This window comes from Oncorhynchus nerka, linkage group LG10 (assembly GCF_034236695.1).
Source record: "Oncorhynchus nerka isolate Pitt River linkage group LG10, Oner_Uvic_2.0, whole genome shotgun sequence".
NCBI classification, from domain to species: Eukaryota; Metazoa; Chordata; class Actinopteri; order Salmoniformes; family Salmonidae; genus Oncorhynchus; species Oncorhynchus nerka.
The window spans coordinates 36,895,546-36,909,420 of record NC_088405.1 but is presented as its reverse complement, the minus strand read 5'-3'; the positions used below and the strand labels follow the sequence as shown (position 1 = coordinate 36,909,420).

Below are 13,875 nucleotides of genomic sequence, written 5' to 3'. Positions count from 1 at the left end.
CGCGCATGTCAACAACTATTGATTGTATCAATGTGGTAAGTGCTAATGGTGTACTAATTGATGTATGCTGTATTGTTGTGTTAATGTCCTCCTTGTCACGCAGCCTGCTGTTCACTAAGGTGAAGCTGGAGGAGGCTCTGCATGGGCCAGGTATAGCACTCCAGACCTGCCAAGACATGCTGCAGCTCTTGCAGAGGCGCTATGACTTCATACGCACCAGGTACGTGGATGTTTCTGCCTGTCTGTCTCTCTGTTTGTGTACATGTTGTGTTTGTTACATGTGGGTGCGTCCATTCCGTGCATGTGTGTGGGTGTCTGTGTCTTGTGTGTATAATAGGGACGATACCAGTATCGTAACGCTCCTTAGTATCGTGGCAAGGAAACAAAACACGAAGCAGATTTATCTTCATTAGGAAAACAGCCCAAATGTTGGAAACAAACATCATCCAGAGTCACATTTTATTTATTTTCCAAACAATAGCACACAATATTTTATATACAGCAGTTTAGGTCTGAGTTAGTTCTGCTTCCTGTTTTCATCATTTCCATGGAAAAAGAATATGATAATACTTGTATTCTCCCAGGCCTATAGTGTATAACATGCTTGTATTTCATGTGTGGGGGTGTGCATGCATGTACGTGCATGTGTTTTGTACATGCGTGCATGAGTGACTGTGCGTGCATGTGTCTACTGCACTATGGGTGCATGTCTGGGTAATGGCTGCTGCTGTGTGCTCAGCGGGAGCTTCATAAGATGCTGTGTATTGATTTGCTGTCATGTGGTGTTGCAGTGAGGGGGATGACAGCAGCAGTATCCACCCACCAGAGCCACTTCCCCTCAGCCACAAACCCAGCGGTCTCCACCTCACCCTGCCAGACTTTCAGGACCCTGAGACTGGTGTGTATACTGTACACAGGCTCTTGGGAGTGTACTGATGTTTATTTAACCTTGTCTCGTTGAGCATAAAAGCTACTTTGCAAGAGAGACCAGAATTTGCATCTTTACCAAATATGACCTGCTGTTTTGTAAATTAGGGGTTTTCGTGCATGTGTACTGATTGAGAATGAGAACTGTTCCCGGACCAGATTGAGTGTGTATGAGGATACATATCATATCATCATTCTGTTTTACTGTATGTGTGCTGAGTCTCCACTTTTCCTGGAACAGGCTCAGTGTGTATGTGTACTGACTGAGTATCAGTTCTTCCTGGATCAGGCTCTGTGTGTATGTGTACTGACTGAGTATCAGTTCTTCCTGGATCAGGCTCTGTGTGTATGTGTACTGACTGAGTATCAGTTCTTCCTGGATCAGGCTCTGTGTGTATGTGTACTGACTGAGTATCAGTTCTTCCTGGATCAGGCTCTGTGTGTATGTGTACTGACTGAGTACCAGTTCTTCCTGGATCAGGCTCTGTGTGTATGTGTACTGACTGAATATCAGTTCTTCCTGGATCAGGCTCTGTGTAAATGTGTACTGACTGAGTATCAGTTCTTCCTGGATCAGGCTCAGTGTGTATGTGTGCTGACTGAGTATGAGTTCTTCCTGGATCAGGCTCAGTGTGTATGTGTACTGACTGAGTATCAGTTCTTCCTGGATCAGGCTCTGTGTGTATGTGTACTGACTGAGTATCAGTTCTTCCTGGATCAGGCTCTGTGTGTATGTGTACTGACTTAGTATGAGTTCCTCCTGGATCAGGCTCTGTGTGTATGTGTACTGACTGAGTATCAGTTCTTCCTGGATCAGGCTCTGTGTGTATGTTTACTGACTGAGTATCAGTTCTTCCTGGATCAGGCTCTGTGTGTATGTGTGCTGACTGAGTATCAGTTCTTCCTGGATCAGGCTCAGTGTGTATGTGTACTGACTGAGTATCAGTTCTTCCTGGATCAGGCTCAGTGTGTATGTGTACTGACTGAGTATCAGTTCTTCCTGGATCAGGCTCTGTGTGTATGTGTACTGACTGAGTATCAGTTCTTCATGGGTCAGGTTTACTGTGTATGTTAGTGTATAATGTTGTGTGTGTGTGCTGATTGTCAGCTCTCTCTGGGTCAGGTTCTCAGAGTGGTCCGTCCCTCGCTGCGTCTCGTCTGGGGCAGGCCACTTCAGAGGTGTCAGCCATCAGCTCCGCCCACAGACAGGGTCCCGCCTACATCTGGACCACCCTGGAGCGCATCTGGCTGCAAGCAGGTACAGGAGGGAGGGGGACTACACTACTATCTAGTCTACTACACTTCAGTGTACACTGGAGTCGGCTAGGAAACGTGTGTGCTTCTTACCTACTGAAATTAGCTACAGGAGGGATTGTAGACTCTACCACCGGAGTGTACACTCTAGTGCTGGAGGTACTAGTGTACACTCCACTGGAGTTAGCTAGAGGGTATCCTACCCTATAATTGTGACCTGAGCAGAGAGAAAGGCCGCCATTATAACATTGGATGAGTTAGGGTCGAGTCCACCGTGTAGGATTTTTTAGACTGAACCTTTACATTTTTTCACTGCAAAACCCACTGAACTCTCTAGATTACATCACATCAGATACACATATACTGTATCCAGTGGCGGCTGGTGTCGTAGGTAACGTGGGTACACAGGTCGAGAGATGAATTGGAGTAATCAAGGGGACACAGTGGCACATTCTTACACCCTCTTGCCTCCTTCTAGCTGATCTGCGGTGTGTAATCATTAGTCCAAACAGTTATTGGATATATTCAGGTAGGTCCCTCGCTGTTTTTTGTTCCGTTTGCTTACGTTTAAGAAACGTTTGGCAACAGAATTGGCAGAATGAATGAATAACCCCCTGATCACCTGCACACACAGTTCACTTTCAAAGCAGCCACATACATAACTGCTAACCGCTACACCATATTAACGTTGTAGTCAGCAAACTACATAAAACTAACGCATTTGTAAACCCACAATCCAATCCATGTGTACAATCACGCAGTACAGACAGTGTCCAGTAAGCAGTTTAGCAGTTACACTGGCGGGCCCCGGTAACAATAAACTAATAAAACAGAATGCGTACCTTGACTTGGAAGAGTTGCTGTGTTAGATAGCCATAGCCAGCTAGCTAACATAAATAGCATTATTCTCTGTATTAGCTAAGTGAAAGGTAAACTAAGAAGAAAAATACTACAAATATAGCTAGCTCTCTCTGCTGCTGCTTCTCCTTAATTTTGAAGAAAGGAATTTGTCTTCCTCCGAGTCAACTACCCACCACACGTTTTGCACAGCAGTGCTAGCTAGCTGTAGCTTTTACTTTCAGTACTAGATTAATTATCTGATCCTTTGATTGGATGGACAAGATGTTAGTTCATACTGCAAGAGCTCTGATAGGTGGGTGGACGTCCTCCGGAAGTCGCCATAACTGTGTAAGTCTATGGAAAGGGGGTAAGAACCATGGTGCTACTCAAGAGGGTGTCGTTGAGGCTACTGTAGACCTTCATTGCAAAACAGTGTTTTAATCAGTTATTTGGTGACGTGACTATATTTAGGATAGTTTTATCTAAAAAAGGATCAAATATATATATTTTAAAAATTGATTTACTGAGTAGGAGAGTCCTTGTCTTCCTCCTATGAGGAGCCTCCACTTAATGTAACTTCCTGGCCAAAATCTCACATCATGATTGGTCAAATAGTCAGGCAGCACAAACACACACACACACAGCACTGCTCTTCTCCTCAGGGCAGGACATAGGAAACAATCAGCATGACCTGGCTCCATACTGGCTCCATACACACACACACACACACACACACGGGCACGCATGTATGCATGTATGCGCGCACAGACACAGCCACTATGAATGATTCATTTATATCATTGGCGTTGTTCATTTTGGTGAGAGTCCAGGTGAGGAATATGAAAAATAGTTTATATAACAGGGGATAATGCTTCGAATAACTATTCTTTCCCCGAATTAAAATAGGGATCCTAAATAGCCTTTTTTATCTTTCTGACTAATGTTATATGAGTGTATAATAGCGTGCACACAAAGCTCCCATCTAGCTCCCATCTGTGCCCACTTCAAATAACAGATAAACAAACATTTATTCAGTCTGTCTCTCACACACACAGACACATACACACATGGGTATGCATCCACAGACACACACACACTTTACTGGGCTAGTGCACATACAGTGCCTTTGGAAAGTATCCAGACCCCTCGACTTATTCCACATTTTGTTGTGTTACATCCTGAATTCAAAATGGATTAAAAAAAAAAAAATTGTCGCCCATCTACACACAATACCCCATAATGATGGTGAAAACATGTTTTTAGGCATTTCTGCAACTGTATTGAATACAGAATCATCTCATTTACATAAGTATTCACACCCCTGAGTCAACACATTGTAGAAGCACATTTGCCAGCGATGTGAGTCTTTCTAGGTCTGGATCATTTCTAGGTCTCTCCACATCTGGATAATGCAACATTTGCCCATTTATTATTTTCAAAATTCTTCAAGTTCTGTCAAATTGTTTGTTGGTCATTGCTAGAGAATCATTTTCAGGTCTTGCCATAGATTATCAAGTAGATTTAAGTAAAAACTAACTCGGCCACTCAGGAACAGTCACTGTGTTCTTGGTAAGCAACTCCAGTGTAGACTTGGTCTTGTGTTATTGTCCTGCTGAACGGTGAACTCATCTCCCAGTGTCTGGACGAAAGCAGATTGCAGCAGGTTTTCCTCTAGGATTTTTCCTCAGCTTAGCTCCATTCCGTTTCTTTTTTATCCTGAAAAACTCTCCAGTCCTTAACTATTACAAGCATATCCATAACATGATATCCGTAACACTACAAATACCTAGGTGTCTGGTTAGACTGTAAACTCTCCTTTCAGACCCACATTAAGCATCTCCAATCCAGTCTTTGCTAGGTAAAGCCCCGCCTTATCTCAGCTCACTGGTCACCATAGCACCCCCCCCCCCCCCCGTAGCACGTGCTCCAGCAGGTATATCTCACTGGTCACCCCCAAAGCCAATTCCTCCTTTGGCCGCCTTTCCTTCCAGTTCTCTGCTGCCAATGACTGGAACGAACTGCAAAAATCACTGAAGCTGGAGACTCTTATCTCCCTCACGAACTTCAAGCACCAGCTGTTAGAGTAGCTCACAGATCATTGCACCTGTACATAGCCCATCTGTAAATTGCCCATCCAACTACCTCACCCCATACTGTATTTATTTATTTATTTATTTATCTTGCTCCTTTGCACCCCAGTATCTCTATTTGCACATTGATCTTCTGCACATCTATCACTCCAGTGTTTAATTGGTATACTGCAATTACTTTGCCACCATGGCCAATTTATTGCCTTACCTCCCTTATCTTACCTCATTTGCACACACTGTATATAGATTTTTTCTACTGTATTATTGACTGTATGTTTACTTATTCCATGTGTAACTCTGTGTTGTATGTGTCGAACTGCTTTGCTTTATCTTGGCCAGGACGCAGTTGTAAATGAGAACTTGTTCTCAACTAGTCTACCTGCTTAAATAAAGGTGAAATAAAATAATAAATGATGCAACCTCCACTTGAAAATATGGAGAGTGGTACATAGTAATGTGTTGTATTGGATTTGCCCCAAATATAAAACGTATTCAGGACAAAAAGTGAATTGCTTTGACAATTTGTTTGCTGTATTACTTTAGTGTCTTGTTTCAGACAGGATGCATGCTTTGGAATATCTTTTCACTGTGTCAATTAGGTTAGTTTTAAGGAGTAACCATGATGTTGTTTACCATCCTCAGTTTTCTCCTATCACAGCCATTGAACTAAGTAACGGTTTTAATATCACCATTGGCCTCATGGTGAAATCCCTGAGCGGTTTCTATCCTCTCTGGCAACTGAGTTAGGAATGACACCTGTATGCTTCTCACCCATGTACACACAATACTCCATAAAACATGTTTTTTTTTTTTTTTTGCAAATGTATTGAAAATTAAATACAGAAATATATAATTTACATAAGTATTCACACCCCTTTGCTATTACACTCCAAATTGAGCTCAGGTGCATCCAATTTACTTTGATCATCCTTGAGATGTCACAACAACTTGATTGGAGTCCACCTGTGACCAATAACATTTTTTGGACATGATTTAGAAAGAAACACACCTGTCTACACTGAGTGTAGAAAACATTAGGAACACTTTCCTAATATTGAGTTGCACCCACTTTCGCCCTCAGAACAGCCTCGCTTCGTCGGGGCATGGACTGTACAAGGTGTCGAAAGCTTTCCACAGGGATGCTGACCCACGTTGACTTCACAATCCCTCTACAGTTGTGTCACGTTCACTGGATGCCCTTTGGGTGCTGGACCATTCTTGATACACATGGGAAACTGTTGAGCATGAAAAACCCGGCAGAGTTGCAGTTCTTGACACATGTCTCAACTGTCTCAGGGCTTATAAATCATTCTTTGACGTGTCTCCTCCCCTTCATCTACACTGATGTGTAGTGGATTTAACAAGTGACTTCAGTAAGGGATCATAGCTTTCACCTGGAGTCACCTGGTCAGTCTATGTCATGGCAAGAGCAGTGTTAAGGTCCCACAGTTGACATTACATGTCAGAGCAGAAACTTTACCATGAAGTACAAGGAATTGTCTGTAGATCTCAGAGAAAGAATTGTGATGGGGCATATGTCTGAGGAAGGGTATAAAACCATTTGCAAAGTGTTGAAAGTTTCCAAGAGAACAGTGGCCTCATCGTTGAGAAATTGAAAAAATATGGAACTACCCAGACTCTGCCTGGAGTTGGCCATTTGACCAAACTGAACAACCGGGCAAGAAGGAACTTGGTCAGAGAGGTGACCAAGAATCCAATGACCACTCTGACAGAACTACAAAGTTCCTTTGATGAGATGGGGTAAACCTGCCAGAAGGACAACAGTCTCTACGCCAATTCAACAATCTGGACATTATGGGAGAGTGGGCAGATGGAAGCCACTCCTGAGAAAAAGGCACATGACAGCACACCTAGGAGGTTGCAAAAGAAAGGCACATGACAGACTCCGAGCATAAGGTCAAATATTCTGTGGTCCGATGAGACAAAAATGGAAGTATTTGACCTGAATGCAAAGCGCTATGTCTGGATACAACCAGGCACAGCTCATCACCCGTCTAACACAATCCCTACTGTGAAACATGGTCGTTGTAGCATTATGCTATGGAGATGCCTTTCAGTGGCAGGGACTGGGAGACTGGTAAGGATAGAGGTAACAATGAATGGACCCAAATACAGGAAAATCCTTGATGAGAACCTGCAAATGACCTTATACTGGGGCGAAGATTTTACGTTCCAAAAGGTCAATTTCCCCAAGCATACAGTCAAAGCAATGCTGAAATGTCTTCAGAACAATAAGTCCTTAAGTTGCTGTGCCGAACCCCAGACTTGAATCTCGTTGAAAATCTGTGGAAAGACTTGAAGATTGTTGTTTACCGCCGCTCCCCATCTAACTTAGCAGTGCTTGAGAAAATCTGCAAGGACGAATGGGAGAAAATCCCCAAATCCAGATGTGCAAAGCTGATACTGACACACCCAAGACAACTCAACACTGTAATCGCTCCCAAAGGTGCTTCTACAGAGTATTGACTTGGGTGTGAATAGTTATGTAAATAAGATATTTCTGTATTTCATTTTCAATTAGCTAATATTTCTAAAATGTGTTATGGTGTGTATTGTATGTAAAAAAAAATATATAATAAAAAAATCAATTTTCAATTCAGGCCGTAACACAACAACATGTGGAATAGGTCTAGGGGTATGAATACTTTCTGAAGGTGCAGTATTTCATTCCCTATTTCTTCTCAAATAAATTGAAATGGAAAAAATATATTGGATTTTCTAAATTGTAGAGACAATGTTATTTTTTGTAAACTTAAATTCTAAAACAATTGGAAATGAACTTTTCTTCCACTTTGACATTAGAGTTTTTTGTGTAGATTATGTGTTTTAAATTCATTTCAATGCCCCTTTGTAACGCAACAAAATGTGGAGAAAGTAATGTGGTGTGAATACTTTATAAAGACACTGTACAATTTCACGTTCCTTTAGTCAACGTTAAAAATATTATCATCCCAAAATGCCCTTTTTTTGACGTTGTTCATTTGAATACATATTGTTTTGAACTGTACAAGTACATCACATTTCCAGATTAGTCTCTACTAATTCTGAAGGTATGATACATGTTATGAGTACCACCAACACACTGAATGGGAAAATGGATTCAAAAGGGAACTCCCTCTGCTGGTGACTTGCTGAATGTGCAATCTTAAAGGAGGGCTGTGATTGGTTAACGACCTATAATGTAAATGTCTATGTATAATATGGGTTATATCATTACAGGACCAGAAAATGTCACGTGTTTAAAAAGTATATTGTCACAAACAATATGTTAAAAAATAAACTAAATAAAAAATAGTCGTTTTGCGATATTAGTACTTGTTATATTGAATAAATTAATGTTAATGTGTATTTCAGAATCTAGACACTTCATTTTTTGAGAGAACACTATAGGTAGTATAATGACACCAAGATGTTGTCTGTATCACGTACAATTAACAGATCATTATGTCTCACAGGAGACATGTATCGGTCTAAAAAGGGACTACAATGGTTTGTGATACAAATGTAAAAAGAATGTAAAATATCCTTCCTCCCAATGCAGTTCCTATGGAAGAATTGCCAGAACAATCTGAGATACCCAAAATATTTTCCACTCTCGCTGGCGTGGAACCACTGCAGTTGTAAATATTGTAAATGAGTATAAGTTCTCAATCAACTTACCTGGTAAAATGAAGAGAAATGAAACAAGAATCATTTATGTCGAACAACGGTGGCCACGCAGGTGGGGATGTGACGTGTCGGCCTGACTTTATCTGCACGTACTGTACTGCTTACTGTCCCATCCGGTGCTCATGCTCTCCCCATCCCCCCCAATCCCTCTCTCTCTCTGTCTCTCTCTTATCCCCTCATCTATCTCCCGTAGGAGAGTTGTTCATGGCAGACGGACGTGTGAAGGAGGCCCAGTTCTGTGTTCAGGAGGCAGCGGTGCTCTCTCCCAACTCCCACTCTGTGCTGCTGCTGAGGGCCCGGCTGGCCGAGCTCAAAGGGAACCAGGACGAGGCCAAGAGCTTCTATGACGAAGCCCTGGCCATCCACCCCAACGGACACCGCATACTGCTGCACCTGGTGAGAGAGACACAGGCACACACACACACAGGTTTGATGAGAGACACACACATACAGTCCAGATGAGAGTCACACACACAAAGGCCTGGGGCACATCAACAGACCTATTATCATCAGTAATGGCAGATTACCATCCCCAAACTTACCTGTGAGCCATAGCACTCTGTAAGAAAGGGTCCAATCGTAAAGATTCCCAGACCTACCTCATCTCCTGATCTCTTTCTAACTCCTACTCTCTGCTGCACCCCCCCTCTACTTTCTCTCTTCTCTCCCTCTCCCATCTGTGCTGACCCAGTGGATTAATCAGAGCAGCTCTGACCCCTCTCTGTTGTCATGGTGAAAGACTAGAGAACTAGAGAATGTGAACTCTCCCATTACCCCACATGCCGGCTCCATAGTCACCATACATTGGTTGTAATGCCGTAAATGCTTCTCTGACTTAAAACAGTGGCTGCAGTGTGACCACATAAGGGCTCTCTCTCGCTCTTTGTGTGTGTGTGTGTGTGTGTGTTGGGAGTACACAACCCCCATGGGGTAAGAGAGGGTGCTTCTCTCTTCCATATTTGGCCAGTGGGAGTACCAATCCCTGGGGTGATGAGGAGCTGAAACACAGCCAGCTGGCACTGGCCCACTCTGGATCTCTCCTACGACAGATGTGTCACTGTGTGTGTATGTGTGCGTCTGTGCTCGTGTGTAAGCAGAACAGCATATTATGTGGAGTATGGTCAATCATGCTTGCTCCAATCCAAGTATTACCAATCCAGCACCAATAGTGCGTTTGCTCATCTCTCTGCCTGTACCAATTTTCTGTAATGAGGGTTTTGGTGTTTGTCCGAACCTCCTATCCCTTAACCCCGGAGGCCGTTTTAACATGGTCCTGTTCTTTGTTTTATGAGCTTAATTTACAAGCAAGCTAATAATAACTTGGTTTAACGAGCTACGGTAATTAGCAATGTAGCTATCGCAGCACCGTTAGCGCATGTTCTCCAGACTCGCTCTTCTTCTCTTCGCTCGCTGCCTAGCAACAGCTCATTCCCTCCATCTTTCTGGGTGTTAGGACCCAAAAATATACTCCCTCAACTCCCCCATAAAACTGTGTTATACAGTGATGATGTAATCTGTGTTCAACATAACCAGCGGGTTACGGTCTCACACCAAGGACGAGGATTAACCAGACAGTGATTTTATTATATTCACTAGGTCTATGCAGTATTTATAACCAGCACAGGACCTTACAGTGATGAGGAGAACATTTTTTGTCAGCCCTATATCTGTTCTCACACCACTTGCCACAGGAACAGGAGAAGGGGAGTATGAGTCAAGGAACAGATATTTAGAAAACCCGATAGCGTTATGAGAGTGGATCACACTTTCTCATGTTATCACACACTCGTGTGTGTGTGTGTGTGTGTGTGTGTGTGTGTGTGACTAAATGTGTGTAGGATGTGTGTATGTAATGTATGTGACGTGTGTGTGTGATACATTATGAAAGCCAGTGTGGTATGACTCATCCCCAGGGCTAGTTGGATGGGTGTATTTTTGGATGGGTAGTGATGGCTAGGTTGGGAAGCCAGTGGATCTGAGCTGAGCTGTGGCCTTCCCTGCACTGCCTTCTTCCTGACTCTGCTGTTAAATGATTCTCACCACCACTCTCAACATCCTCCACATTCCAGCACCTCTGCTCCTCTCCTCTGCTCGGCCTGCTGATTTGCTGTGAGTCAGTTGGCTACACATAGGTCTCTTCTCACTGAACCGGCTGCTCTCTTCCTCCTCACACTCTCTGTCTCTTTCTCTTGTTCTTCTACTCACACACGTACACACACATTCACAGACCGATACAGACACTCGTGTACAAACACACAGTCAAGGACAATGACTTAATCTCATAGAATTAACTGTGTTCCAGTGATCAAATGGCCCTCTCTCTCTTTCCTCCCTCCTTTTCTTCCTCTCTATCTCTCTTCTCTCTCTGTATGGGGGAGGCTGGCAGCTGATTTGATAATGCAAATACATTATTTATAACACTTCGCGCCTTCTTTAGCTCTTTATGGGATTGCCTAGCAACCAGGGAAATGTATTCTATTGAGCAAGACCTCTGATAACCAGATATAAATGAATATAGGAGGAAGGGAGTTGACTTGTTTGCATGTGTTCACCCCTTTCTCTCTCTTTCATTCTCTCTCTCTCTCTGTTTGTTTTCCCTCTCTTTCCTTCTCCCATCCCTTTCTCTCTCTTTCATATTCTCTCTCTGTCTCTCTCTCTGTTTGTTTTCCCTCCCTCTCTTTCCTTCTCCCATCCCTTTCTCTCTCTTTCATTCTCGCTCTCTCTTTCTCTCTGTTTGTTTTCCCTCCCTCTCTTTCCTTCTCCCATCCCTTTCTCTCTCTTTCATTCTCGCTCTCTCTCTCTGTTTTCCCTCCCTCTCTTTCCTTCTCCCATCCCTTTCTCTCTCTTTCATTCTCTCTCTCTCTCTCTCTCTCTGTTTGTTTTCCCTCCCTCTCTTTCCTTCTCCCATCCCTTTCTCTCTTTCATTTTCTCTCTCTCTCTCTCTCTCTCTGTTTGTTTTCCCTCCCTCTCTTTCCTTCTCCCATCCCGTTCTCTCTCTCTCTCTCTCTCTCTCTCTCTCTCTCTCTCTCTGTTTGTTTTCCCTCCCTCTCTTTCCTTCTCCCATCCCTTTCTCTCTCTCTCTCTCTCTCTCTCTGTTTGTTTTCCCTCCCTCTCTTTCCTTCTCCCATCCCTTTCTCTCTCTCTCTCTCTCTCTCTCTCTCTGTTTGTTTTCCCTCCCTCTCTTTCCTTCTCCCATCCCGTTCTCTCTCTCTCTCTCTCTCTCTCTCTCTCTCTCTCTCTCTCTGTTTGTTTTCCCTCCCTCTCTTTCCTTCTCCCATCCCTTTCTCTCTCTCTCTCTCTCTCTCTCTCTCTCTCTCTCTCTCTGTTTGTTTTCCCTCCCTCTCTTTCCTTCTCCCATCCCTTTCTCTCTCTCTCTCTCTCTCTCTCTCTCTCTGTTTGTTTTCCCTCCCTCTCTTTCCTTCTCCCATCCCTTTCTCTCTCTTTATCTGAATGGGTATGCATTTGAGAGATTGGATTCACTTGTGTATTATTGACTGTTGACACAAGGCGTCTCATATCCGCGGCCCGCCCTGGCTGTGTGTCAGGTCACGGGCAGGTTAGTCTCCTTCTGATGCACTCTGAGTCTGGCGAACGAGACTACGGTCATGCGAGCAGGCAGTGGGGCAGGGAGGGGGAGATGAAGAGCAGTGATAGAGACAGGGCTATTAGGGATAACTAAGGCTACCAGGGATGGGGCTTTTAGGGATAGGGCAGGGGTTTTCAAACTTTTCTTGCCCAGGGACCCCTGCCCAGGTAAACCGCGACCCAGGGACCCCCATCAAATGTTAGCAAAAAATATATAATCACATCTTTTCTCATCATCTGGTGAATGATCATGGCAAGTAGAAGTAATCAACGTTTTAGAATTAATACTTTTGGTCGACAGATTCATTATCTTGACCTCCCCACAGTTCATTGGAAGAGGGAGTGTAAACTCTTAACAAAGTATTAATTAGAAAGGTACCTTGGCAGCGTAGAGAAAAGTTTTGAAGCTAATTGCCTGCACTTCTATGCATTTTGCCATGGCTAATGCTTGGCTAATTCCTCTACTCAAACATTACAACAAAATCAAAATTTATTCTAGCTTTTATTTGATTGTTAGTTATCAAAAATTTTATTATTTAAAAAGATATACTGTACACTACCGTTCAAAAGTCACTTAGAAATGTCCTTGTTTTTGAAAGAAAAGCTATTTTTTTGTCCATTAAAATAACATCAAATTGATCCGAAATACAGTGTAGACATTGTTAATGTTGTAAATGACTATTGTAGCTGGAAACGGCAGATTTTTAATGGAATATCTACATAGGTGTACAGAGGCCCATTATCCACAACCATCACTCCTGTGTTCCAATGGCACATTGTGTTAGTTAATCCAAGTTTATCATTTTAAAAGGCTAATTGATCATTAGAAAACCTATTTGCAATTATGTTAGCACAGCTGAAAACTGTTGTCCTGATTAAAGAAGCAATAAAACTGACCTTATTTAGATTAGTTGAGTATCTGGAGCATCAGCATTTGTGGGTTCGATTACAGGCTCAAAATGCCCAGAAACAAACAACTCTCTTCTGAAACTCGTCAGTCTATTCTTGTTCTGAGAAATGCTATTCCATGTGAGAAATTGCCAAGAAACTGAAGATCTGGTACAACGCTGTGAATTACTCCCTTCACAGAACAGCGCAAACTGTCTCTAACCAGGATAGAAAGAGGAGTGGGAGGCCCCAGTGCACAACTGAGCAAGAGGACAAGTACATTAGAGTGTCTAGTTTGAGAAACAGACGCCTCACAAGTCCTCAACTGGCAGCTTCATTAAATAGTACTCGCAAAACACCAGTCTCAACGTCAACAGTGAAGAGGCGACTTCGGGATGCTGGTCTTCTAGGCAGAGTTGCAAAGAAAAAGCCATATTTCAGACTGGCCAATAAAAATAAAATATTAAGATGGGCAAAATAACTCACTGGGCAGAGGAACTCTGCCAGCATTGCTGAGTCGCCTCGTCAGTGTTGAAACTGGTGTTTTGTGGGTTCTATTTAATGAAGCAAACATTTTTGGGAAATTATATTAATTTATAGA

At 43.0% G+C, this 13,875-nt stretch overlaps 1 protein-coding gene across 3 annotated transcripts in view; it reads left to right on the top strand.

Moving 5' to 3' along the window:
* The window catches only part of LOC115135252 (tetratricopeptide repeat protein 7A-like), a 47,172-nt gene that overhangs the window by 20,707 nt on the left and 12,590 nt on the right, over window positions 1-13,875 (top strand). For 2 of the 3 annotated variants that reach the window (XM_029669740.2, XM_029669742.2), the window contains 4 exons: window positions 104-220; window positions 792-898; window positions 2,036-2,185; window positions 8,995-9,197. In XM_029669740.2, the coding sequence (XP_029525600.2) occupies window positions 104-220; window positions 792-898; window positions 2,036-2,185; window positions 8,995-9,197 (577 nt within the window). The remainder of the gene's footprint in view (window positions 1-103; window positions 221-791; window positions 899-2,035; window positions 2,186-8,994; window positions 9,198-13,875) is intronic. The other variant, XM_029669741.2, reaches the window with a different exon arrangement.